The sequence below is a fragment of the Pezoporus occidentalis genome, unplaced genomic scaffold, assembly GCF_034315485.1.
Source record: "Pezoporus occidentalis ecotype Australia unplaced genomic scaffold, CSIRO_AGI_Poc_V1 ctg103, whole genome shotgun sequence".
NCBI lineage: Eukaryota > Metazoa > Chordata > Aves > Psittaciformes > Psittacidae > Pezoporus > Pezoporus occidentalis.
In genome coordinates, this window is record NW_026912812.1 from 823,085 (window position 1) to 849,771 (window position 26,687).

The 26,687-nt window shown below is 40.2% G+C and overlaps 1 protein-coding gene across 2 annotated transcripts in view; it reads left to right on the forward strand.

Moving 5' to 3' along the window:
* The window catches only part of HDAC9 (histone deacetylase 9), a 387,421-nt gene that overhangs the window by 218,608 nt on the left and 142,126 nt on the right, over window positions 1-26,687 (forward strand). For both annotated transcript variants that reach the window (XM_062616787.1, XM_062616797.1), the window contains exon 14: window positions 25,044-25,221. In XM_062616787.1, coding sequence (XP_062472771.1) covers window positions 25,044-25,221 — 178 coding nt within the window. The remainder of the gene's footprint in view (window positions 1-25,043; window positions 25,222-26,687) is intronic.

Consider the following 26,687-nt stretch of genomic DNA (forward strand, 5'->3'; position numbering starts at 1 on the left):
TCCTTTGGGGCTAGGCTCCCCTTTCTCAAGGCTGGGAGCCTTTGAAGGAAAGCAGCTTTGTTATACCTGCTACACTTGTGGAAAAGAAGTTATCACTTAATGATGTTTCACTCTTGCCCTGTAGCAAAGGACTTCTTCTAGCTGGATCTGAAAGGGCAGGAGGAAAAAAACCCACATCTTTCCCCAAGTAACTTGAAAGGCAGCAAAACTATCTCAAAGTACAAAGCATGCAAGCAATCAAATGGATGCAAAGCAAATTCACAAAGTGGAAAGTAACCTATGCAGCTTTGCACAGCCCTGGAAATTAAGTATTTATGAGCAAAAACTTCAAAGTCCTCCCTCCTCTCACTCCCATGTATAACTGAGGCAGCAGGAATAAGCATTTTGGAGCAGTAGAAATGGTGACAAACCGAGGTAACAAACAGCCAAACACAGCCTTTGGTGTGAAGCTTCCTTCACCTCTGCCGGAGGGACACACATGCCTTTGGACAACAGCAAGGAAAGCTCTTTCCATGTAATCCAAAGCCACTGCATTTTGATTATCATCATAAATACCTTGCTGAAACTTCTGCTTATGTACTACACCAGGGCTTGGATTAGAATAACCTACCATATTACAGACTATATAAAATTCTCAATTCCAATGAATAATACGGAGCAATGCAGTTTAAAACATGTTTTAAACTCACAATATACCAATGGAGCAGAAGAAAGCTTTGGTTTCAGTAAAGAGGGGTGTGGGGGGAGTATCCTTCCATGAACAGTTTTTCAGGCAGTTTATAGTGAGGAGGTGTTAGGAGGAGTTATTACTTCCCCACACCTTCAATAACATAAAGAATTCCTTTTAAGCTAATCTGAAGACAAAACCATTCAGGGTTAAATGAAGTCCTGTGACAATATAGTGAGGTTTTGATCTCAATAGACAGAAAATTGGTCTGGCATTTTCAAATCTACCTTTCATTTAAGGGAGCAACGGTAAGGTTTCTTCCTTATATAGAATCAGGTGTGGTTGTGTGTCCTATAATCCTGATATAGTTCTTAACTCACAAGGACTGCAAGAGTTCACACAAGAAAAAAAATAAACCCACCCCAAAACAAACCCAAACCAAGACCAACAAACAAGCAAAAAAGAAAATTACAAGAGACAGAAAAAAGAAACAGAAAAAAGTACCAGCACATAAGAAAAAATATAAGGCTTTAAGATTGCTAGAGGGAAGCCCTTGAATTTTGAAAAGTAAAAGGTGGAGCTCTATGAAATTGCCTCTGTGAAATGTCTTACACCTACAGCACAATCCCTTCCTAGCCAGTCGATCATTTTACTAAAATCATTGTAATAGCTAGTTTTACACTCCTGAAGTAGTGAGTAGTGTCCAAGGCAAAAGATTTATAGTTTGCTCTGGGTATAATGGTATGAGAGCAGCTGGCTGCCAAAAGGGACTGTGATTTGAAGAGGGCGCCTTTGGTTTGGGAGGTGGTGTATTTCTTCTGTGGCTGGAGTTCACTAGAAGAAATTGTTTGATGCACTGGCCAATGATAACTATCTTGGGAGAGGGAGAAACACAAATCCTCCACGTTTCAAAGAGAGAGCAAAATGAAATACTTGGGTATGTGGAAAAAAAGATGACAAACACCATGGCAACATGAAGTAGATCAATTCATGGGGCACTTTGTGGTTTATCACTTAAAAAAAAAAAGATTTATTGACCCCCAAATCATGGTAATTTTTAGTAAGCTGCTTGAGAAGAGGAGACAGTAGTTTTGGAATGAAGCCCTCAGCCTTAGAAATAACACTGCTGTTTTGGCTCTGCTTCCAATATTGTTGCCTAGTTTTAAAGCTTTTCAGCAGGACTTGTGACCAGCATGAACCGCTGGGGAATAGATTAACACAGTGTTTTCCCAAGTGTCTAATCTCTGTTTAGGATCAGAATACAAACAGCAGCAAAGCATTCTTAAGACCCAAGGAGTCCTAGGAGCAAGCCTAAGATTCAGACCTGGTCAGCATTTGCATTACCTTGGGCTCCACGTATCCAGAATTCTTTGGAAGTTCTGACATTTCTGTTCTGACCTAAAGCTTTACCTTTGCATGCTGAGTGCAGCTCTTGGCTTGTCTGTGAGACTGGCGTTATATGTGTAACATCTTATCCTCTAAATCCTGTCTGCTGAGTGGATTCATCCTTTCAAGCTCACTTTTGATTGTTAGAGGGAGAGGTTTTGGAAAAGCGGTGTCTGTATTCCTTCTTTTTTCCTTGAAGTTTTTTCTGCTATTTTAACACTCCTGAAATCAATGAAGAGCTCTGCATTTTTGAATCAGCTTCAGTGTTTCCAAGAGGCAGTGGCTGAGAGACACTGATTAGAAGTTTGCTAAACTGTTTGCCTACCTCTGCAAGAGACTGGGCTAAGTCAGATGCACACCAAGTTCTTTTCGAGTTGTTAACCAGAAAATTCCTTTATTGTTGCTGGATTTGGCATTTTGACATCAAGAAATTAATCAATAAAATATACTGATTATATATATTATATATATACACACATTATATATATTTTTATATATATATTGCTGTGTGTATGAGGATTAGGAGATATAGAAAGAACTAGGAAATGCAGCAATAAGCAATTCCAAGTCACTGAAGCCAAAGGGAATCTGTGCAAGGAGGGACAATGGTGAAAGATGTGGCAGGGAACAATAAAGCATGCATAGAAATGAAGAATAAGTTAGGCTGTAGTGATAGGACAAGGGGTGATGGGGTTAAACTGAAACTGGGAGTTCAGGTCAGATATAAGGAAGAAGTTCTTTATCGTGAGGGTGCTGAGGCACTGGCACACGGTGCCCAAAGAAGTGGTAAATGCTCCATCCCTGGCAGTGTTCAAGCCCAGGTTGGACAGAGCCTTCAGCAACATGGTCTGCTGTGAGGTGTCCCTGCCCCTGGCAGGGGGTTGGAACTGGGTGATCTTAAGGTCCTTTCCAACCCTAACTATTCTATGATTCTATTAGGCATGATTCAACCCAGTTCAGGTCATTGGCCATTATAATGTACAGGAACTTCCATGAAGGCATTTTAAGTAAAACCACTGAAATGCCTAGGGTCTGATTTTGCAGATCCCTACTTGCCTGTAAGTATGTGGGTGACATCCTCAAAGGTTCGCACAAGTAAAGCAAGCGCATTCTCTGCTATCTAATGAAAACATTTGTGTATTTACTTATGTATGCAAAACCAACAACAACAAAGAGCTCATGTTTGAGAGGAGCCTAGATAACTGATGGTGGAGATGGCAGCACATAGACAAACCCCTCAGGAGGTAGGAGATGTGCTACAATCTCAAAATTGCTTTATAGACTCAGAGGATTATGATATATTTCTCTGTGTATTAAAGGATGACAGGTTTGTTTAAACTAAAAGCAACAACACTAACAATTTTATATAAAATTCCTAGCTTTCTGTTTTCCTTACAAACATATCAAATGAGAAGTTATCAACAGTATTTTGAATACACTATGAATTAAAATGAGCACACATTTTTGCATGTCACCCCACTGCCTTTTCTCGTGTTACAGTTAGGTCAGAACTAAAAAAAATACAGGGGCTCTAGTACCATAATATAGAATTATATGTTGATTTTTCCATGGGCTATTAATATCTTGTTACTGTGAGACTGTACTGGTTGGTGGTTTCTGGCTTAGTGGTGTTTGGCTTGTAGGTAAAGGAAAAAAGAAAAAAAAGATAGAACAAGACCACCTCTAACATGAATACTGACTTCCAACTGCTATTTTATGTAACTTATCTTTTGCTAGTTCCACATTTTTACCTTTCATATAAATTAAATACCATTATATCTCTTAGCCTATATTCATTTTTGTGCATGCTCAAAAAATGTGTGGAAATACTTTTATCTTGCTTACAGGTTTCTCTAGTATCAAGATCAAGACCTCTTAACTTCTGAATCTTGGGTGGAATTCCAAGGGACATTCCAGTGGGTAATAGAGTAGAAGATGTAAAACTGCCAGTAAGGGGAGGGGGGGGGCAGAGAGGAGAAGAATTTTCTCTCACAATCAGTCACAGGAGAGGGTGGGAAAAGCAGTGTAGGAGTGCTTAATGTGTTCTCCTAGGGCGATGCCCTTTAGACACTCCTAAATACAGAGTCCTAATCCAACCTGCTTCCCTTCTCCCACTCTTTCAAAAACAATTGTATTCCTAAATATCTAAGAGCAACACGTTGAAGAAGTTACATTTGTATCTCTAAGTCAAACTCGATTTTTCCCTTTGCTTGTGAAATGACTCAGAATTAGATTAAAAATGTAACCACGTAGCTTGTAAAGGTTAGTGATATTTAGTTATTGATATAAAAACCTCAGCGAGGGACTGCATTTCTAGGGGCTTGCTAATGGCATACAGAATCTTTCGCCTTTGGGTCACTGGATCAAATCTGTCTCTTGTGGATAGTGATCAACTTTTGCTACAATTAAAGCTTTCAGTGCCCTATATAAATTAAATATGTAGAAATTAGAGATGGAAAGGACCTGTTACAGCTTGCAGCCTATCCCCCTATCAGTACGCAATTGTTCTCTCTGGCTATTACAGATTTTCCAGTTCCTAGTAGGTCATGTCCACCCTGCAGAGCAAAGCAGCTGGTATTAATTGATAGCTGAGTTTAGCTAGGTTCTGGTGAGCTCCCTGTGCTGGCACTGGGGTGTTTGGCTGACACTTCCCTGCTGCCTGCCTCCACAGGGGGCACTGAGTGGGCAGCAGTCCAGGGAGCTCCCATATCCCTCACTGCTGCCTGGGATGGGGAAGCAAGCAAGAATCCCAGCTCCTTCCCACCCTGTGCAAAATACCTTATAATACAGGAGGATTACCGAATCTCATTTTCACTGCCTCGCTTATTCCCCTTTCAAGTCCTACCAATGTCTCTTCCATAACCAAACAGCTGCAGGTCATAGTTCTAAATTGTGGGTCTGACGGATTAGTTCGGGTAGCTAAAGGGAAGGCCAGATATTAGTTCAGACATTGACATGAACTAAAAATTTCCCAAACTTTGGAGATCTGGAAGCTTGCTTGGGGCTTCTTTTTGATTTAAATGAAAAGGTTTGAACCCTATTACCTTTTACAACTTCCATTTGCAAGTAATTAACTATGTTGCAGAATGCCCATTATTAAGTGCTAGGAACTGGGTACCAACAATATTAAGGTTAGTTGTGTAAAGTATTTAATGACTACTGCTGGCTATAGTGTTATAGATACACATGGGTTTTGTAGGCTTAAAAAAAAAAATACAAGAAAAAACACACCACCAAAACCCAAACCAGTAACAGTGGCCCATTCCAAAGTAATATAAACACGTAATAATTAAAACAGTTCTCATTCTCTTGAAAGGAGTCCGAGTGGGGCTACTTTACCCTGCGCACTTTTGAGTGCCTCAAGGTGCAAGTTACAACACTGGGACAGTGTAGAGTATAAGTGGGATTTCCTCAGTGTTTCTAACCCTGGCCATATGTGCCTGTCCCAGAGACTTCATAATGCAATGTTTCCTTCTAAAACTGCTCGAAGTACAAATGCAGCCTTCAAAGCATCAGAATATTTTTAGAACGAAAACTGAACTTTTTTGCTGTTGCTCCCTCTGTGCACCAAAACCTGAAGTGCCAGTGAGAGTGGCGTGTTGGAGCTGCCCCATGCACCCCAACTCACTGCTGGCAGGTGCTGCTGGAGGAGCAGAGCTTGCCCAGGACTCCCAAGTACCCTGTAAAACACAAGTTTCTCCATTTGTAGTGCAGCTAATGACCGCTGTGTCACCAGAGTTAACCTATTCCTGATATTCACAGTGCCAGAGCTTCAGCTGTTGAAAAATTCAAGCAATCATAAAGGAAAATCCTTTGGGCTTCAGAAATACTGCAGCCAGGTGGTTTAAAAAAAGAAAGAACAAGAATTTAAAACAAAAGAACACCAAACAGGAACACAAGTAGTACAATTAAAATTGCAGCGAATCTGCAAAGGGGACACTCCACACTTTTTTTTTCAAGGTAAGAAACCCACAACCCTGTGTCGTGAAATATCTTTTTAAACACAGATTTTGAGAATGAAATTGAGGGTTATAATCTAGTAGCCAACAAAAGCAAGAAAGGCTGGAATGTTGGTAACCAATTGCAAGCACAGGATCCAAGCAAAACATCTTGAATTGCTAGTACTGTAATAAATTACAGTTTTCACTTTTGTATTCTGCAAGTGAAAACAGCAGTAAGTCAAGCTTGAGTGAGGGAGAGCAAAGGATGACCTTTTTAATTCACCCACACCCATTACAAGTAGAGGAACTGCAACGTGGAACAGTGAGAAATGAAAATACAACACCCATCCTTGTGTGAAGGGACAGATCCTACTCCCATAAAATGGGGTTCCTGTGTCGCTGAAGAGTTAATTGTCAGGTAGCAATAGATGAAAGGCAAACCAGACTTTGGGATGGTCTGCTATGGCGGCTGTTATCTCATTTTCTTCCATGGATTAATTTTCCCCTCTTTAACTTTAATTAGATAAAAGTCTGGGGGGGGGGGGGCGCGAGGTGGCCCTGGAGTGCTCAAAGGGCAAGAAGTGGTCAAGAGCTGGTTTCTCTCAACGTTTGATTAGTCTATTTGATAAGTGATACTAAGCACCCCAATTGGTTAATGAATGAGGGGTTCCCATGAGGTAAGTGGCTGGGAAATTTAGCCTCCCCCACAAGGACAGCGAATACGTAAACTTCTGTCCTTCAGTTAGGTGTCTACTGTGGTTAGTAGTAAGGGTGATTTATATCCTATCTGGGTCCTGGAGTGTATCTACATTGATTGACTCCCTTGATCTTGACATCAGTCACTTGGGCTTTCAGAGAAAAGGGGAATGTAAGAGATAATGAAAGCTACATTAAAGAAGACCTTAACATTTATGTAAACTTCATTCTATTTCAAAGGCAGAACCATCTTTCAACAGAAAGGAGATTTATCTCCCACTTGAAAAATATCAAAAAGTTGCAATATATTTAATATCAAACTTCTAGCTTTGGTGCTGCTCTCAGCCTTTGGGTTTGCTTCTTATTTCTTGACTAAGTTGAATTATAGTTTAAAGTTTTACTGCAAACTGCTTGCAAATACTCATACAGACACACTAATGTCTTGTGCAAAGAGACACTGAGGAGAAGAAGAGGGAAGAGAGAGGGAAAGATGAAGAGTTTGAAGAGTAGAAGTGTGGAGAAAACATTTGGAAAGCTTATATGTTACTATGTATTAAATATAGAGCTTTTATACATGTAGATCCATGGCAGTAGAAATGCATTCAAATAAAACTAAAATGGACCTCTGAAATGCCCTCCTAGTGAGTATCACCTACATAATAAGATTTCCCCGGCTGGCTGCCAGGCTCTCCTTGGCCCAGAGAACAGGGGCAGGTTTGGGCCACGCTGGGGTCCGGAGGGAGCCTGGTAGGAGCCAGCAGTATCCTCACTCTCTCAGCAGGTGACCCACCAGGCCAGCTGCAGCACAAACATCAATTACAGCAGCGTTTTCAGCAGTGCTGAGCAGAAAGGTGGTTTGTACAATGAGAAACAGGGCCATGCTATCACCTGTGGAAGGCTGAAAAAGTGCACAGACTGTCCTGGGTAAAGATCATCTCCAGTTCTGCTACAGAATACCTTCCCTCAGAGAGACATTTACAAAATCATGAAGGCAGCAGGCAAAGTGGATGAAAAAAATGTTATTCACCACATCCTGCAATATTGTCTTTGGGAGCTTTTGCTGAAGTTACAAGGAGATCAGTTTAAAACAGGCATGTTTTATTTTTGCTTTGCCCCATGAGTAGTGAAATTCTAGAATTTGTCGATGCATAAGATTGTAGAACCAGCTTTTCAAAATAGGATTAGACAAACTCATGGACAGCATGGCTATAAGCAGATGTTAAAGGAAAGAGACAGGGATGTACCTCTAACATCTGTAATGCAAAAATTCTGGGTATTGGGAGATTACGAAGGCAATGAATTGCAGAGAGTAGCCGTGCTCGTTTGCTCCCACTATTGTCTGAGGATATTGGGCATGATAGAGTGGCCTGATGCAGTAATACGTTTCTTATGTTCTTTTCTTCTTAAATCATATTTGGCTTTGTCTAGTCCTTCAATCATAATAAAACTTAGATTCTTCTATTATATTTTTGTACTCTTTCTGTCTAGTTTCAGCTAGAAATGTCTTTCAATACATTTCTGCTTTTTCTTAAGCCACGAATTAATTCTCCTAAAAACAAGTAGTCAACAACACAAGCCTTTTTTCTTTTTATCTATGAGTCCCAAAAAGCTTCAAATCTGTCTTCTCAACATGCAAAATGCAGTAGTTGTATTCATGAGTAAAATACTGTTATTAATGACAGCCTAAAAGTGCAAGTGGTAACCTACAAATTACAAGGTAGAGAATTTACAGTCCAGAATCAATCTTATTAAATATGTCAAGAATTAGGACAAGTATGTAAGGCTGAGTAATTAAGGTGAAAAAAATCTGTGGTAAGTCTTTGTAGTGACTGGTGTATTTTTAGGCAGAGGACTTGCAAATAAAGTCTTAGTTGCCAAGTCCTATATGGCATGTTTGGTAACTAGCAGACATAACATTTGCACTTTAAGTGGAATATGATCCTCTGTCTGGGAGAACTGGTCATTAATATGTAACCTGCAGAGCTGGGATATTCCTGTGGTAACGAATAATTTCTTTGCAGTGGAAACGTCTGCAGAAAAAATATACAACAAGGAGAGAAGGGAGAGGAAGTTTTTTTCTTCTTCATCTCATGCGAAAAATCTTTCCTACTCTGAACATACAAATGTAAAATTTCACAATTTGAGTGGAAAACTTTATCAGCAATAGGGGGTCACTGAACTGTAACTATGCTCACCAAGAGAAGCACCAGAGTATGGTCTTCACAGTCTTGTATACCTTGATGTGTATTGAGATAAAAGGAGATGGAAGCGCTGGCATCTTACCTAGGTCCAAAAGAACGTGGCATTAATACACCTGGTCAGAGAAAGGTAGCAGGAAGCAGAAGTTGTTTCTTGGACAGATAACATCTACAGAGAGATATCTGCAACGTTATGCTATATTCCTTGACCCATTTTTCTGCAGTACTTAAACTAAACAAACTTGTAAGTGCTAACCTCTCACCTAAAAACACCTTATAAAAAAAAACACCCAATCTACAAATCAAAGCAAAGCCAAGATGTCATAAAAAAAAAAAACCTCTGCAAGGAGCTGTTGTTGAGGTGTCTCCTCTGTGTTAAGGGAGTTGAGCTGTACTTGACTTGGAGGTTTCAGCTCTCCACTTCCTTACTCTTAAATAAACAGTAATTTCTGGCAAATCAAACACCCCCACCCACACCTGACTTTACATTTATACCTATGATTTCTGCAGGTCCGCAGTGCTATTCTGAGAGAATGGAGAACTCATGAGCAAAATTCCCCAATGGATTTGTTGTCTGCTTCTTACAGAAATAAACGAGCATGGCTCCTGCACCGGAGCTGCTGAGCTGTGAGACAATAGCTCTGCAGATATGACCAGCCTCTAGATAAGATTTTGAGCTCTTCACTTAGTGACCAAAAATCCAGACCCATAGAGTTATTCCTAAATTACAATCCTAAAGACTCTTAATTGGCCAACACAGGGCAGGCAGATCCCTGTCACCAGCCGTCAGAACATCCACTGGGCAAATAGCCCAGCTAAGCAAATAGTTTGGCTCAATGTACACACAAGCCCACAGCATTAGATGAGAACCACACATGTGCATAAAATCTGCTCTAGACAAAAATGTTGTCTACAGAAAGCTGCATTCATGCTTTGTCAGGGTGTAGCATATACTCAAGGTGATAAATCATCTCTGTTTCTCCACCCTCCCTCCCCCAGCTGCACAGTGACTAAATACCTCTATCAACAAAGTCTTTTAAGTCAAATCAACCTTTTAAAAATTCCTCTTTCTTAATGCTCTAATGTGCATGGGTTCACAAAATTAAATTACAATATTTTTATCTGTTTGGGATCAGTACTGTTTCCTCCTCCTTGTGTTTACTTTCCTTCAGTAGCTGACATCAAAATGTTTTCTGGAATGCTGGGACTAAATAAGTTATGCTTAACTCAATATCTAATACAAATAGCCCTGGGGAAGCTCCAGCAACACAATCATAAAAGCTACAGTTTCTTTTAATAGCTTGCCACACTTTGCTGATATAGTATTTCTCTAATCACCAATCTTTACGTGCCTTCCTGACCTTAGAGCTCTCTGTCCAAATGACTTTGTGGTATCAAAGGCTTGTGTCATTGGAAGAGTGAATGGCTTTCATTTTTCTCCCTGAAACTTCCGGTTCCTGGCATCTGCAAAGAATTATTCCAAGCAGTGTTTTGCTGCCTTGCGGCCACTGCCCTGTAGTGGCCTGACTGATGGAAGTGACTTTTCCCAAAAAGGTTACTGTGGTCAGTGCTGGGTGGGTGCTGCAGTTGGTGCACGACTGGTCATGCTTTCTCAGCTGATTTTGTCCAACCTTTGGGCTACCACAACCATACACTACAGCAATTAATCACTGTGGGGTTTGCAAGGCATCGAATAACTAGAGTGTGCACTGTTTCATAGTAGAATATAGCAGAAAACTAAACCTCTCCGAAATAACTGCAGATTTCAAAAGCCTTCACATTACAACAAAGGTGAATTCCAAGGTTTAGAAGCTTTTAAAGAAGCAGTCATTGCAGGGGGACCTAGGGAATCAGGATTCACTCAGCAAAAACTCACAGTGTGTGAATGTCCAAAAAATCACAGTTGTGATGCTCTGAGCATTTCTAGGCAATGAGAAAGTTGGTGCCTGAATCTAGTCTCAGTTACTTAGGATTTGTCTCTATTAAAGCTGCATTCTTGTTCTATTCAGCCCACTCCCATCTAATTTTCCTACTTTCACATTTTGTCCTTTTGCTCTATTTTGTTATGTTTGCCTCAATTTTATTTATTTTCAATATGAAATGCAATTGGACCTATACGGGCAGTTACTGAGTTGAAACAAATTAAATAAAACACATAGCTTTTTCTCTTTTTTTTTTTTTGCAGGGTGCACAGTGGGTAAAGAAGAGGATTTTCAGGATAGTTTTTCATTATTTTAAGTGTATTACTGCTTTAGCTCCACAACTGCAGGCAAGCACCCTTAGTGTTAAGCACCGAATGTCATGTTGCAAAGAAAACTGCTTGAAATCTCCCTAGTTAGGATAGATAAAGCTCAGATGAGATAAGGTGATACAAAGGTTCAGAGATGTTAGAAGCCTGGTGTAAGCTGATCAGTAACAGATAAAATTTGAAAATCCTACTTTTTCTTCTAAGAGACAAGATTAAGGTTGTGTTCCTCAGAGACGGATTATGTATTTCAATTACTTAAATTAAATTTTAATTCAAAGAATGAAAACAAAACATCTTCAGAGATCCAAATCCTCCCAAAGCAATCTAACTTGACCCAAACCTCTCTCGGGGCTGCCAGTCCCTGGTGCAGCTCTTTCAGCAGCATGACCCTTTCTCTTCCACCCGCTCTACCCCTGGGGAGAAGGCAGCCACCAGGGACACAAACATTTCACAGTTGGAGGGAGCCAGCCATGGCCCCCTGCTCAGGGCTTCTCAATCTCTCCTTTCTCATTAAAACACAGAGATTAGGTGAGACAATTTATACCTCTGGGTTAGGCACCAAGTATGTGCACTGGTCACTTCAAGCTTCCTCCATGGGAATGCATTGCCTGCAACCACACCCTGTATTCGCCTCTCTTGGCCAGTGTTACGTAGGCACTAACAGATGCCTGTGATGTGAAAGCCTAATAACAGCAGAGATGAATTTACCAACTGGCTTTTGTCTGAGGCATTCCCCAGGTCTTTTTTGTTAAGTTTCAGTGGGCCTAAAATCTCAATGCCTTCAGATGGCAGCTACTCATAAAACTGGTGCAGTGTTTTTCTTCCTGCCATGCAAAGCTGGAGTGTGTTATTTCCACTGTAACAAGATGAATTTTGCTCTTAGCGATCGTTGCATGAGTAGTAAAATTTTGTTTTTAAAAGAATTTGGACTTATCAGCTTGGTGAACTTCATGTAACAGTTTTTGTACTAAAATATTTTGAATATCCAGGTTATTACAGATATTACCCCAGAAAAACAGCCAGCTCTGACAGGAGGCTCAATAACTGTTTACTGTCACACATGCAAATACGCTACAGGTTAGATGAGGTAACAGATGCCTCCATCTGAAATTATACTGAACCCAGGTTTTTGGAGCATTATCTGGGATTTTGTATCAGGACCAGTTCCTGGATGTACCTAAAATCAGAGGAATTCACCAGCTAATTAACAGATTGCAACTTTGTGATCCCTTCCCCTAAAAAGGAATAAAATCCCAGAAGTTCTTTAGGATGTAATATGCAGTATGTACGGTACTACATCATCGGGGAGTATTGCTCTATGACATCAATAATAATCACAGTGTAAATACAGATTAAAAAAAACAACAAAGAAACAAAAAAAGCAAGGTAGTAGCAGGCAAATTCTTCTGAATTAATATATCCATGTGTGTAGCATATCTTAATGTCCAAAGAGCCACTTGGATGTGATAAACTGAACTTCTATGATGAAAAGCAGAGCTATATCTAGAATTGTCAGTAAAAGTCAGAAGCTTGGCCATGATCTCACATATTTTTCCCCTTTTTGAATGTCACTATTAAATGTTTAATTGCTTTACTTAGGTTCATCTACTGAGAGTAGCAAAGAGAAACCCCAATATCCATAGTCAGAGGAAGATTTGGAAAAGAAGAGAGGGAAGGAGCCAAGAAGCTCATTGCCTGCAATTGAGCCTCTGGACAGTGCTTACTCTCTGGTTGGGCTCAAGGATATATCTGCCATGTTTTAGCATATCTGTTCATATGGCAATCAGATTGTGTTTAATCCCCTGTGGTTGATAAGAATAAAACTTAAAATGCATCCTGTCTCATAGAGTTACAACAGGAACACATTTTGCTGGGATGGCAGGACCCAATGCTTTGAAACCAAGCCCCAGAGTTTTCAGCCCACCTATGTAGCTCTGCCAAGGGCCTGAGATACATTTGACAGCAGTGGCATGGATACAGGTGCCAGCTATCAGGAGCACTCTGGCACTACTTGGCTTGGGGTGCTGTCAGCATGGCTCATGGGACTCATGTCTGCCCTGGGGTTGGCTGTGGCACCATGTGTACACTACATACCATATTATGGGACCACCTTTCCTCCTGGTTTCTCTGAGTAGGTTTGATCCTTCCAGAGGATGGAAAGAAAGCAGACTGGATATTCCCAACAAGACTGAGGACAATGATCCCAAAGTCACAACTGAGAAGTTTCTGGGGTCCCTTCACCACAAAGTCACTGTGATCAGCCTTCCTCTACTCACCCAGTCCATTCAGAACCCTTTTATATCCAGCTTAAAGCTGTAGAATGGAGATGCTTTAATTTGTCTGTGTACTCCCTAAAAGCTGTGCTATTCTCTAGTGCACATTGATCTGACTTCTTTCTCCTATCCTTTTCCAAATCCTGGAAAAAAACAAAACAACTTCTGACTGTACCTCTACTACTATTTGTTGTAATAAAAATCACTGAAAGCCACAGTGCTGCATTATTTTGTAATTATAACAGCCAGAAGTGTAGAATATTATTGATGCAATGCAATTGTTACTGATGCAATGGTTAAAGGAAGAATCTAGAAATCAGGATTTCTAGTCCCTGTTCACTAGAATGGCATCATGCAAGGATATATAACAGAAAAGTTATGACAGAGAAAGAAAGAAGACATTCATAGAAAAAAGACAGTAATTGCAATAGCATATGTAAATGTACATATATCTTTAAAACCAAACAAATCAACCAAATTGTTCCTTGAGACATTATGTTACATACCTATCTGAAGACAAAAAAGACATCTAAGAAATTATTAGCAAGCACAGCCTTTTTCCCAGCATGTTAGTAACTACATGCCTGCAACATAGGAGAAAAAAAGTTTCCAAGCACCAAAAGATTTCATTTTTCACTGGCCCCAAATCTAGAGCATTTGGGGACAGCTATAATGCTATCCTGAGTGAACACAGGGCCAACATAATTAGGAATAAAGAGGCAAGCAGCAAGGGGAGTTGTCTGCATAACTTCACTTTGTAAAATCTCCCATGCAAGGTGGCAGGTAGGAAATCTGCATAATAACAAACTTGTCACAAGACAAGGCCAACTAAATGCAACAATTAGAATTAACATTTTGCTTTGACTGGTTCTCAGGATTCCCTCTTTCCCTCTTCCCAGGTTTCATTGATGTAGTTAAAGTTGTGACCAGTGATCCGGTATATTTTCCATTATATTTTTTTTAACAAGTATTGTGTGGATGCAGAAGGCTCTCTCTCCTCTTTGCAGTCACTGCTTTAAGAAGCAGCTATTGAAGTGCTAAACCCTCCTCTCATATAGCAGTGAAAACCCAGAATAAATTTCTTCATTCCCCTCTAGTCTATCTAGACTTAGATCTGCATACACAATCCACTCTGGCCCCTAAAAGGAGCTACAATGTATGATAAATTATAATTTATTATTGAAGGAGGTTACCTTCTCCACTGTCAGGTCCTTTCTTTTGAGCATTATTGCTCCTTGACTGCACCCCCACAGTTCTTGGGACACTAGATTTGTGCTTTACAGCTGGCTCATCTGCTCCTTCTCACTTGCTTATGGTCTTCTTGCTCAGCCACCAACTCTGAGACAATCTCCAGCATGCGGATGCCCTCCCAAGGTGCCATCAGGCCACATGCATGGCGGTGCCTTAGGGGACTGCACTGGAAATTGAGCTGATCTTCAGGGCTGCCTTACCCAATATACAGATTGAGATACCACTACCTCAGCTGGCCTTTAAAACAAAGGTATAGTGATTCTGTGTACTAAGCAGGCAAACTGCAAAATAATAATAGCCAATTTCTAAAGTAGAAAGATATTTTTGTTTTAGATTTATTTAGGCAGTTCTGAAAACTTTAAATAATATACCCAAGGTGGTTGTGTTTTCTGTTGTTAAGGAAGGACATGGGTTATAGTAAGGAGTAACAGAGCCCGGATGATGAATATAGACTAGGGTTTGGTCTCTGATTTTGTGTCCTTTGGTATCTTAAGCATTCAGACTTCTTTTCTTGTAAGTTACTCCTGTATACTTTGGATAGAGATCTCTTCCAGATTGAGAAAAATATCATGAAAGCTAATGCAGCGATGATACTTTTGTGCTGTGATCAAACCAATGAGCCACCTTGCAGAAGTGCTACATGGAGACAAGCGTTCTTACTGCTCTCACTTCTCCTCCCCAGCTAGTATTCTTCTTACTTTTTCTTATTGTTTCCATTTCTTATAATTGTTGTAGTATCCTATTAGATTTGAGCATTCTGAAGATGTGAACATATGGAGGACTCAGCTGTTGTTGGAAATAGAAAAAACACAAGAAACAACTGGAAGATAGTTGTACATAAAGGTAAAATAGCTTTCAAATTAAAAAAAAAAGGAAGAAAATAGAAAACAAAAATGGAGAGCACTCTCATGAAGAAGAGAGGGGGTGACAATGGGAGAGGTTGGAGCTTATGATACTCAGTTTGTTTGGACTTTGTAATACTGCTCCCTCTCTCTTTTCCCTTTTAGTCCCACCTAGTCTTCAAAATCTCTCCCTGTGACAGCAATGTATCACACACACACAGTATCACAGTATGCTGGAGATTGGAAGGGACCTCAAAAGATCATCTAGTCCAATCCCCCTGCCAGAGCAGGAACACCTAGATAATGTTACACAGGAATGTGTCCAGGCGGGCTTTGAATGTCTCCAGGGAAGGAGACTCCACAACCTCCCTGGGCAGCCTGTTCCAGTGTTCCGTCACCCTCACTGAGAAGAAGTTCCTTCTCAAGTTTAAGTGGAACCTCTTGTGTTCCAGTTTGCACCCATTACCATTTTTCACTTTTTTAGAGGGGGCATTTAAAGCACATTGTGATGAAGCAAGTTCAAATAGATTCATTCATTCTTCCCACAAAATATAACAAGTATAGTGACCTCTTCTGAGCTGTACTTTGCATTCTGAGGGCAAAGATTTGCTAAAGGTTAGAGAAATTGGAGAATTAATTTTGCAGTCTGCTTTATACAATTTGTGCTATGCTAGCACATACTATTTTTCATGTTTCTTTTTAACCCTGTAGTTGCTCCTAAATCAGCAAATATATGGTATGTGTGTCCCTCTTCAATTTGCCCATTCTGGCAGTTCTTGTAAGTATTAAAACCAGCAGACCCTATGCTGAGCAGCATATAGTAGGAAAATTCCAGATTTCAAGAAATATTTAAAGGTAATTTTTAGGTGTTCAGTTCAATTTTGTTCAAGTTACAAAAAATCTTATTGCAAATAAAATATTATAAAAGTACACACTGTATTTGTTCCAGAAATATATTTATTGCATAAATAAATAAAGCATACTGCAAATGTATAGAATACATTACAGGTATAAAGAACAGCTCTGAAATAAAATATTTTGTGGGCAGTTTCACTTTTTTTTCATCAACAGCATCCTTCTTATAGTCAAATCCTGTATTTTGTAGAGTCTCAAATTATATCACCATCACACTACAGATCACTATTTCTCTGTGTGCTAAAATCAATGACGTGAAGAGCTAAGCACCAGGGAGAGAAAGATATTTTAAAAATCCTTTGTTATGCTTGCAAAAGGGGGTGTGTACATATGTATTTCTTCAAGAAACAAGATTTTACTACAAATATATTGGAGAAATGAGGTCTGTTGACATTTTAACCACGCCAAAATAGGGTGTGAGATTTGGTAATATATCTCTCTGGAGAGTTCAGAGGGGCAGAAGTCCTCCAGTAAAGGAGTAGAACCTGGTATCCATCAGGTTACAACTCTGCTGTCATGCAGGCAGCAGCAGAAATGGAAGGTTTGTGCAGAAGAGCTCTGGTGTGGGCAATGGCAATGCACACACCTGCTGGAATTTGTGCATCAGATACACTAATCTATGGAAATGGTCTACAGAGGGAGAACAGAGCTGTTCTGTCTGTAACATCTTTGTTATGGCTATTTGCTGACCATATGATCCATTGATGTTCCCTGTTCTGATCTCATGTACCTGCATACAAGAAAGAAGTCATTAGCAGAGGGCTTCTATATACCCACATGATTTTGTACTTAGACACCGATGTGTTAATGTGGGTGAACTCTGTATTGAAGAGCAGGGTTTTCCAAGGTTTCATCCTTGTATGTCAGACCCAAGTAATTTCCATTAATTCTACAATGAATCCCAAACTCAGCAGTTACCTATAAGACCAGAACAGAATCTGTTGAGTACCCAGAAAGCATAGCTCTTCACCAGGGATGCTGCTGAATTTACCCTGGAGCCTGTTATTTCCCTGTATGAAGGCCAAAATAATGATGCTTCACTTAAAAAGAAACTGTATGAATCTGCTAAGAAAAATAGTTCCATTGAGTAGCAGAAAAATGGAAGTGGTTGAAATGATCTGTGTAAAGTAACACCACACTGATTTGCCTGCAATGTTGAAGAAAGTTGGGTTTTATTTCCCAGAACAATGAAATAGGTGGGACAGGTGATTTTTCATTAATTACTTTGTGCCAACTAACACTTCAAGTGAATGACTGTTGGAAAGCTGCGAGGATTAGGTGCTAGTAACCATTAAATGCAATTATAAAGCTTATTTATTCTTCACATCAAAGTAAAAGAAGCAAATACTTGTTAATACTGAAAGTTGAGGCAAGATATGTGGACAACTGTATTTTCCCACTGGTATTAGTTTCTGTACTTCTTTGTATTCTTTTTTTTTTTTGGAAAGCACCAAGTGACTTCAGGAAAGTCTTGTGGTATTTCTAGTAAAAGTAATAAAGTAACAAGAATCTCTAAAGATTTAGTAAAAAGAAGAAACAACACACAAGATGTTCAGTTGGTCCCTTTCTTCCCTTCATTGAACCTCCAATTATATATACGTTTATATTAAATCTCCGGGAGAGTCAGCAAGCAAGGAAAAGATTCAGCCAGGAGTGCAAGCTTTTGAGGAGGTGCTGCATTTTCTTTGGATGTGTGCTGCGCACACGGCAGAGTCAGCACTTTAGCAGAAGTGACAGAAGTGGAGTACCTGCCAATGTCAGGAGTGGAGAAGGCAGGTCTTGAAGGAGTGGGAACTGGGATTGAAACCAGCAGCTCAGATGGACTCCTGGAATTTCCCTCCAGTAGAAAATGCTCTGTATTTAGGGCCCTCACTGCTGTAACTCCCAAACATCACTTCCCATGACACCTTTCTTCTTAATCATGCCAGGCTTCAACTTACTGACTGCCTGGCTCGTATTTATCAAGATGGCTGAAAACTCAGTGTTTTGGAAACTCTTCATCCAGGGGAGGTAATTTTTACCACCTGTTTCTCTGCAACTGTGGGTCAGCAACCTGCTCACCTCCCCCTGCCACAGCAGGGCAGTAGGTAGAGTCCCAACCCTGCTGTTATGTCCTACAACCAGAAGCAACGGGTATGACCCCAGCCCTAACCTGCTCATTTGGTAATACAACCCAAGGCAGGTAATCCATCCTCTCCTACGTGCCTTGATGAAATAGCACACTCTTATCACCCCATTAATAGCCTTTGCTCTTCCTCTTTTCCTTTGCCCACCTGACTAAAATGTTGTCATTTTAATAATATGTTTTGCTGCCCCAAAGGAGCTCCTGCCCTAGAAGGGAAGGGTTGCAGGAGGGCACAGAGACCTCTGCAGCAGCAGCTTGGCTGCTGTGTGAACAGAGGGGGAAAACAAAGATGGTTGCGGGTGGTGAACATGCCCTGGGCAGTCACTGCAACAGGGCCACCCCAGATACTAAGCTCTACCTTGGCAGTAGCTGGAATAAGCCTTTCCACACTCCTCCAGAAGGCAAGGGAAGGGCAGAAGGCATGGAGCTGTTTTGCTGTGAGCAGCAGGTTGCTGCCCAAGGGAAATCTTTTCTGCCTAGGACTCCAGGCAGTTCTGGGGTATGGCTTTCATTCCATTGTTCTGTATCTGCACCCAACATGCAGTTGATAAGATTTCATTTCTCTTTACCCGTTTTCTAGTCAACACTGTCTTCCCTGGGTTACAGCAAGAGAAAACCAAATTCTCTAAGCAGCCTGATAATATGTGACCTAATACGCCCAGATGACTCAAGGCTAGCTGCCCATTTTTTCCTGTCTATGCTTTTCTTTCTCTGAAGCAATTTCTATCTATTCAATCTTGTGTTTGCATCCATACTTGCTATTTATTTACGTTTCATAAAAATGCTGATTATGAACTTGTGGCTGACTGTATTTCAGATTGTGATTCTGGTATTTTTGAAAGTGGTGACCATGGAAGTTTGTGGCTTTACTATGGTTTTGTCAAAAATAGAATTGGTAGGGTTTCTTGGTCATGTGTTTTCTCCAAGTGACAGAGCTGTTTAAAAGATCTTTCAACATATTAATTTTCAGGGGTATCTCAGACTAATTTTATTTGGTATAGATTGACAGAGGTAAACCATTACTGCACTTTCACATTTGTTCACACAAGCATTTTCAGAAGACCTCGTGACCTATTTTTCTCAGTTCCTGAGGAAAATTAGTTATGGTTTGAGACCAGCTGGCAGAACAGTAGTTCACAAAATTTCTGGATCAAAAGTGCTACAACTTCTGTTACCTACAGCCCTTTTTGTCACAATTCTCCTTGTGTAGGAATCGTTCTCTGTTTTTTTCCCTGTCATTTCTGGGGATAACAAAGGTCAATCCCATTAATATTTTCCATGAGGTCCCTGATTTTTGAAGCACTGGTAACTAGCTACATCTGCACTGTATGAGAAAGTTCTGGGTGCCCAGAATTTATTGGTGCTAGAATTTCTGATTGAGTCAGACTTTGTTTGATGCTGTCTTAGTCTGGGCAAAGGCTGCCATCGTGGGGACCTTAAAGCAGAACTAAACTCTATTTGCTGCAAGAAGAAGCCATTTTCCTGGACGCAGCCACTGTCTGGTCTGAACATCTTGTGGGTGCATTCAACAACGGTACCAGGAAGTTCGGAAGTCAAGGAAGATGATGGGTGGGGAAAGACAGGTGCCAGGACCTAAAGTTACTCTGTTTCCATGTTGGTACAGGGATCTTAAAATGGGTAAGGAGCAGAGAGACTCCAACAGGAGCTGTGGGGTGAGACAAGGCAGGTGTCAGAAACACCCTTGGAGGAAGGAGCTGGAGGAAGCACTTGGAAAGCTGTAGGTCTTGCTTGCTGGGCAGGGTTTGTTTTCATCTTCATGTAGGACAAAACTTCCTCCAGCACATTATGTATTTTTCCTCCTCAGTAATAACTGGTCCTTGCGGTAATGTTCAGAAAACAATGTGGAAATTATAGGGGAAAAATTACCTAGGGAACAGGCCACCAAAAATGCTTTGAAAGGAAAAGCTTTGCAAGGTTAGCAGTACTAAAGGTCTTCAGGGGAGGGTGGTCAATACATGAATGATTTTTAACAGTTAATAGACATTAGCACACATTTCATACTTTAGCAGAGGCACGGCAGAGGGCTATAAAACTGGCCACAAATACGTGAGAGACTATAAGCAGTAATCTTGCCACTAGGAATGGCAAATTTTAAACTTCCTAAGGAAAAAATAGATTTCTACCACAGTGAGAAGAAGCCAAAGCATAAACCTGAAGAGAGACATGCATATGCCCATATACAAGATTGTGGTACGGACATACAACTTTTATGATTTATTTAGCTGTGATTAAACTAAAACATACCAAACTAAACTAAAAAGCAAAGTGTTGCGAGGCAAGAAAAGTTTTTGTAAGTGAACAGAACATATTTTTCTCTGCACAAAACATAACAGCCTGAAGGAGTGCTAATTCATGGAGAATTCACCTATACTTTATCATACAACATAGATCACCTAACAAAACAACTGAACACACTTTTGAGACACCAGTTCTCACAGCCAGTAGAACTAAGGAAGTAGCTCTCATTAAAATTCTCAGAACATGTAAAACACTAAGCACCAAAACATACAAATCACACTTCTACATGAAAGGAGTATTCACACCAACCCAAATTAATTCCACCTCCTCCTAAGCAAACCTTACAGTAACAGTAGGAGAATAACAAATATTTATCTCCCATGTCTCTTTAAGCATCATCTTCTCTTTAGATACTGATTCTAGAAATCCTCCTTAAAATAATTACTGAAGGTCTGAGCTGGTTTCTGAGGAAGACGATAAATGACCCTCCATTCGCTCCAGCAGAGGCCCTAATTGCCTGCCTCTACTAATAAACTAATCTCAGGCACCTGGAACTAGCAGGCTCCATGCCGGGCAAGCAGGGCTCAGGTTACCTAAGAAATGCTCCAAATATATTCACACAAATCACTAACCCTGCAGATGTGCAAATACTGCTTTTGTCATATTGCTGGAGAGATGGACATGTGTTTGCAGTGCTGTAGCACATAAAATCTGAAGATGAATTCATTGTGTTGCTTTAATCCCTTCCAGAGTCCAGGTGGGCATCTGGGGAGCCAGATAAGTGTTTTGATTATTCACATTATTCATTGCACTAATCCAGTTGTCTGTGTGTCACAGTGTATCTCAAATGCTCACAGCATAAATACATAGGTGGCTGGAAAAAGTACATGCATTTCAGGAGTGCCTGTTGTCTGTAAAATGAAACCTAATCAGGAAGTTAGCCTAAATCTTTGACTAAAACCTAAACAAGTCCAAACTTTGCTGATGCTTCGAGTTTTTAAAATTACAGTTTTAGGACCTGGCGGTCACCAGACGATGCAAGCAAGCCTCGGTGTTAGCCCTGGGAGACAAACTACTGCACTTTCAACAAAATTTAAAAGGTTTTCGCAGGTAAACAGTTTTCCATGATCTCCGAAATTAAAACAGGTGTCATGCAGCTTTCCATCCAACCATCCACAAATTTCTTCTCCTTCCATGTACTGATTATGCTGATAAACATCTGTCAAATTCAGGGTATGTGTCTGGTTTCGTTTGAGAAGGGAAGAATGATATAAACAAAATACAGTTTAGCAGAAAAATACAGGAGAGCAAGAACAGGTTTCCTCTTTGACAAATTGCTGAAATGTATGGCTGGCTGGCTCCTAAGTGATGTTCACACAGGTTGATTAGCATTCTAAAATATTACCTTGATTTGCTCATATGCCTGAACAATAGTGTTATTTCTATTGCTCACACAGACACAAACACCTAATCTTGTTATAAGCAAAGGTAGGATCATGTTCCTGAATTATCCATGTTTTATAGTGTTCCAGACCTAGAATCTTTTCTTCTTGAAGACACCACTAAAAACCCCAAACCAATCCAAAACTACCTAAATTAACTTTTTGAGGTCAGAGACCTGGTTAGATTAGGTTTTGGATATTGATTGAACGGCAAACTTACAGCTTCACTGAAGAAGATTGTGCAGTCACTGCCCAAGTAAAGTTCAGGTCTGAAAGTAAAATAAAGGCAGATGAGGCAGCTCTAAAGGCTCAGAGCTGAGTCTCCTTGCACTGAAAAAAGTCCAAACAGAAACATTTGTTTCTCATCCCCACTCACTGAGAGCTGAATTCCCAAGATTTCCTTACGAAGTACATTTAAATAATATTGTTTAATAAAGACTTCCAGAATACACTGGTGCACCCTTACTGGCTTGAAGTAATACGAAGAATACCCTTTGTCTTCTGTACTCTAGTAATTATCAGAAAAGTGAACTCAGTTAATGAATTAGTGTGAATATTAAAAGATACTATCAAAAATCCCATTAATCAAAGAACTACACAGATACCAGGTATTTAATTCCTGCAATTAATGCACCTGCGATGTTGAGGAGAGCAGCAGAAATAACAACAATTCTGTTCATTTCATGAATGGTAGTAGAGGTCTGTGTGAAGAAGGGCTTCAGGTAGGAGTTTGTCTTCCTCCAAACTGCTCAGCTAGCTCTTGTGCTTTGAAACAGATCAAAAGGAGATGGTGAATACACCAGCATCAGACAGACAGTCCAGCTGTCACTGCTTGACCCAAGGATGCAAGGTGTCGTCATGCCACAGACAGCAAAATAACTCCTTTATTGAGCATTAAGCCAGCATTGAGGACCATGAGTGCTAAGTCCTCACAAAGGAATTAGGAATATGTTCTTCATAGGAAATTAGGAATATGTTCTTCATAGGAAAAATATTCAACAGAATAGCATCCATGTGTTCTTCACTTCTCACCAATCACCCACTTTCAGCAAAGGTTACAAAAGATTTGCATGCCTAGGAGAACAAAAAAATATCTCCTCTGAAAATTAATCACAATAAAAATAATTAGTGAAATTAAGTAAAAACAAGGCACTTCAGCATTTCAGGAAATAATTCCTGAATATTATGTTATGTTCATGGAGAAAGGGCATGCATAGATCTCCTCAGATACCTCAAGATATTTCATGAAATATACAATCTCATCCTGCTATCATACATTGAAAAAGCAATAGGAAAATTTGGGGACTATCTAAAGAAAGGGAAAAGGTTTAATGATGCCAAACCAAAACACTTCTTGTAAAATCTCTTTTTGCAAAGCCTCTTTTCTGCTTACTCGTATTTTCTTTCTCTATTTAGTCACTTGTACAAGGTTCCAACTGATTTACCTTCCTATAACCTTATGTCTTTTCTCTGAAGTGTGACCCTAGATTTTAATGTGGGTTTTGAGGCTTACTTTAAAACATTTGCTCTCATTTCAGCTGTTACTCATGATTACTGCTTTCATAGAGGCCTTTTTTTAGGCGCAGGGTAGATATTCTCTCTTTCCATGAGCTGTGGATTCATTTTGCAGTGTACAAGGAACTGGGACACTCCAAGGTACTTCCACCTGATTTCCTGCGCAGCCTGAACTTAGTTTCATCTCTGTGGGCACCCAACAATCCCTCTTTGGTTGGGTCAGACCTCTGAGCTGCTGTGCCAAGCAACAGCACGCAACACTGCTAATTGTTACCGGGTCAAAACAGGAAAAAAGCCCCATACATGCACCATATATACCTGCATAAATGTATACCGAGCCAAGGTGAGGATAAACAGAGCCTGCAGTTCTTAGAAGTGTGAACTTCATCTGAATTTACATTGCAGAATGGTTTGGAAATCTCTTGCTTGCTTTCACTTTCTGTTGAGGTTCTAGGACTATATGCACAAAAAACAAAAGGAAAAAGAAAAGGACTTGTGGAGCAACTCTGCTCTGTGGAGAGAGTGAATGCCAAGGTTTCTCCTGACTTCAGCAGGGTTTCAGCCTTTTGTCATGTCAGCAAAATTCACCATCTGTTGACAAACAAAACAGAGGAGGAAATCTTCCTTTCTGCTCTCAGTCTTTTCACACCTGCTGACCTTTCCTGAAGTCTGGCACTGCCTACAGCCGGCAGGATTTATGACAAAAAAAGGTGGTCCCCAAGTGGGATCTCATGTAACAATTCCTGAATTTCTAAACCATTCATGAAAACTTATGTCCAAATCGTTCCTGGTTTCCAGAGTACTCTGGGGACTGAGACCTCTGTAGAAACTTGAATCTCAGTCGCTCAGCAAGTTTTGTTCTTGATAGTAAGGACACCACTTTTCACTTTCTGTGCTGTAGGAAGATTTTATTTTTATTTGTGTAGGGTCATAACATGCATATTCTAACATCATATTATGTATTCAATATATTGGAAAAAACATTGTCTTTTATAAGCCTCTGAATGCGAAACCATTTTTCCCTCTATCAGGGAGAACTGACAGGTTGCCTGCTATGACCTACCTACTCTCCAGCAAAGTCAGAAGCCCATGCTGTCAGTGTGAAAACATCTGTTGAATGGATTTATTGACTAGGTCTTAGCTGTGAGTTGCTGTTGAGGGGGGGAGTCCACACTGTTTATTACAGCCCTGACCTAATGAACTTAATTTGTTGACATGTTTCCCTCAGTGTCTTACTTGATCTCATCTCACATGTCTCTCTACTGTGCTGTTTTCTTGGAAACAGGAGTTCCTGGCACATCGGCGTGTCCACCAGTTGCAAATCTACCAGGCTCAGATGGCTACAGTTGGCATGGCGGGATTAGATAAACATCAGCCAGTGTTCAGGACCCCATCTTCCCCCGCTGATTCCACATTACCTCAAGCAGATATGGACCAGCCCAGCCAGCATGTCTACACCACTGGTAGGATACCCTAGACTGCTTTAAATAGGCAAGAAAAATGTGTTTGTTCATGTAGGATCAGCAGACTTAAATGCCTCAAATGCCTCCTGCAGCAATGCATTCAGTTTTAGCCTTACTGTTCCTCAGTTTTATGATGCTGTACTGGCATCATGTCAACCAGTGCAGCTGATAAATCACACACTTAATATTCACACAGTCATAAATTATTATCATTGACTGGCTATGGCAATATAGTAACAGGTGCATTTTGGTGCTTTTAAGTCATTTATAGTTTTTTTTTATTTCATTTCTCTATTTTCTGGGTCTTTTCTCTGTGTTCTTGTTGCCTGTTTTGTAGAGACCACCAAGAAGTTGAAGAGAGACCACCAGTAAGTAGGAAAGCTGCAATATAATTCTCGACATCTTCATTTTATAAGTCAGTCTATGCTGCAAGATTGCTTTCCCTGCAGAAATAGCAAAGCTGTAGCCATGACTAGAAAGTGATGTTGATTACAACTTTGGCATCTTTCAGTAGCTGTTGTGGAGTCTACAGAGGAAGGATTTACAGTCAGGCCCTGGGAGTCCTCACTCAGGGAGCATCAGGTATAGCCTGGTCTGTCCAAAGCAAAGTGATTGAAACCCCCAAAATCTTCAGTGAAAGGAAGAAAAATTAACACACAAGCACCATTTCTTATTATGGGTAACCTTGCAAGAGCTCCCATCTTTTTAAGAGCCAGAATCCCAGGATAACATTACAGCATGGTTAGACGTGAAGATTCACTTACTTTGTGCACAAGAAAGGGAAAATGAATACTTGGAGATATCATTTATTCAGGTTTCTGACAGAGGTATTAGTTCCTTCACATCTGTTGGCAGACTTGCCATGACCTGAAAGCTTACAACTCTTCAGGCTGTGACCATGAATTGATCTATGATGGAGTTAATGGGCACTCTATGAGACTGTGCAAGACAGCATGCTCTCCCATATTCCCAATTAGAACTAGAACTTGGAAAACAAAACATAATATTATAAAAAAAAAAAAGAAAATAAAAAGAGATGTCCTTAAAGCACTGCAAGTGGGTAAATGGATGCAAGGAATTTCATTTGTTGGGTAACAAATATTTGTTACCCAAAAACCATGCTAATTCACTTTCCATGAGTTTCTGAAAAAAAAAAACAGCTGTGTATAGACAGGATTATTTTAAAAAGGCCACCGTTTTTCTAGTTGTGCTTCACAGTGTCCCCAAAACACTCGTGTAAACTCGTGCTAAAAGATTCACAGAACACACCAGAAGTGAACTCACTGTGTGCAGGCTTCAGTGTCCTGTTCAAAAATCTGCAGTTCCACTAGAAAAGCTGAATGGAGTTACAAATGTAAAGTCTGCTATTTCAATCTGATTGCTAAGGCTTACTGACATCTCCCTTTGTGAGTCCCCAGAAAGGGGACTAGGGCCAAGGGTGTTACATCTATCTGGGAACTTGTGGT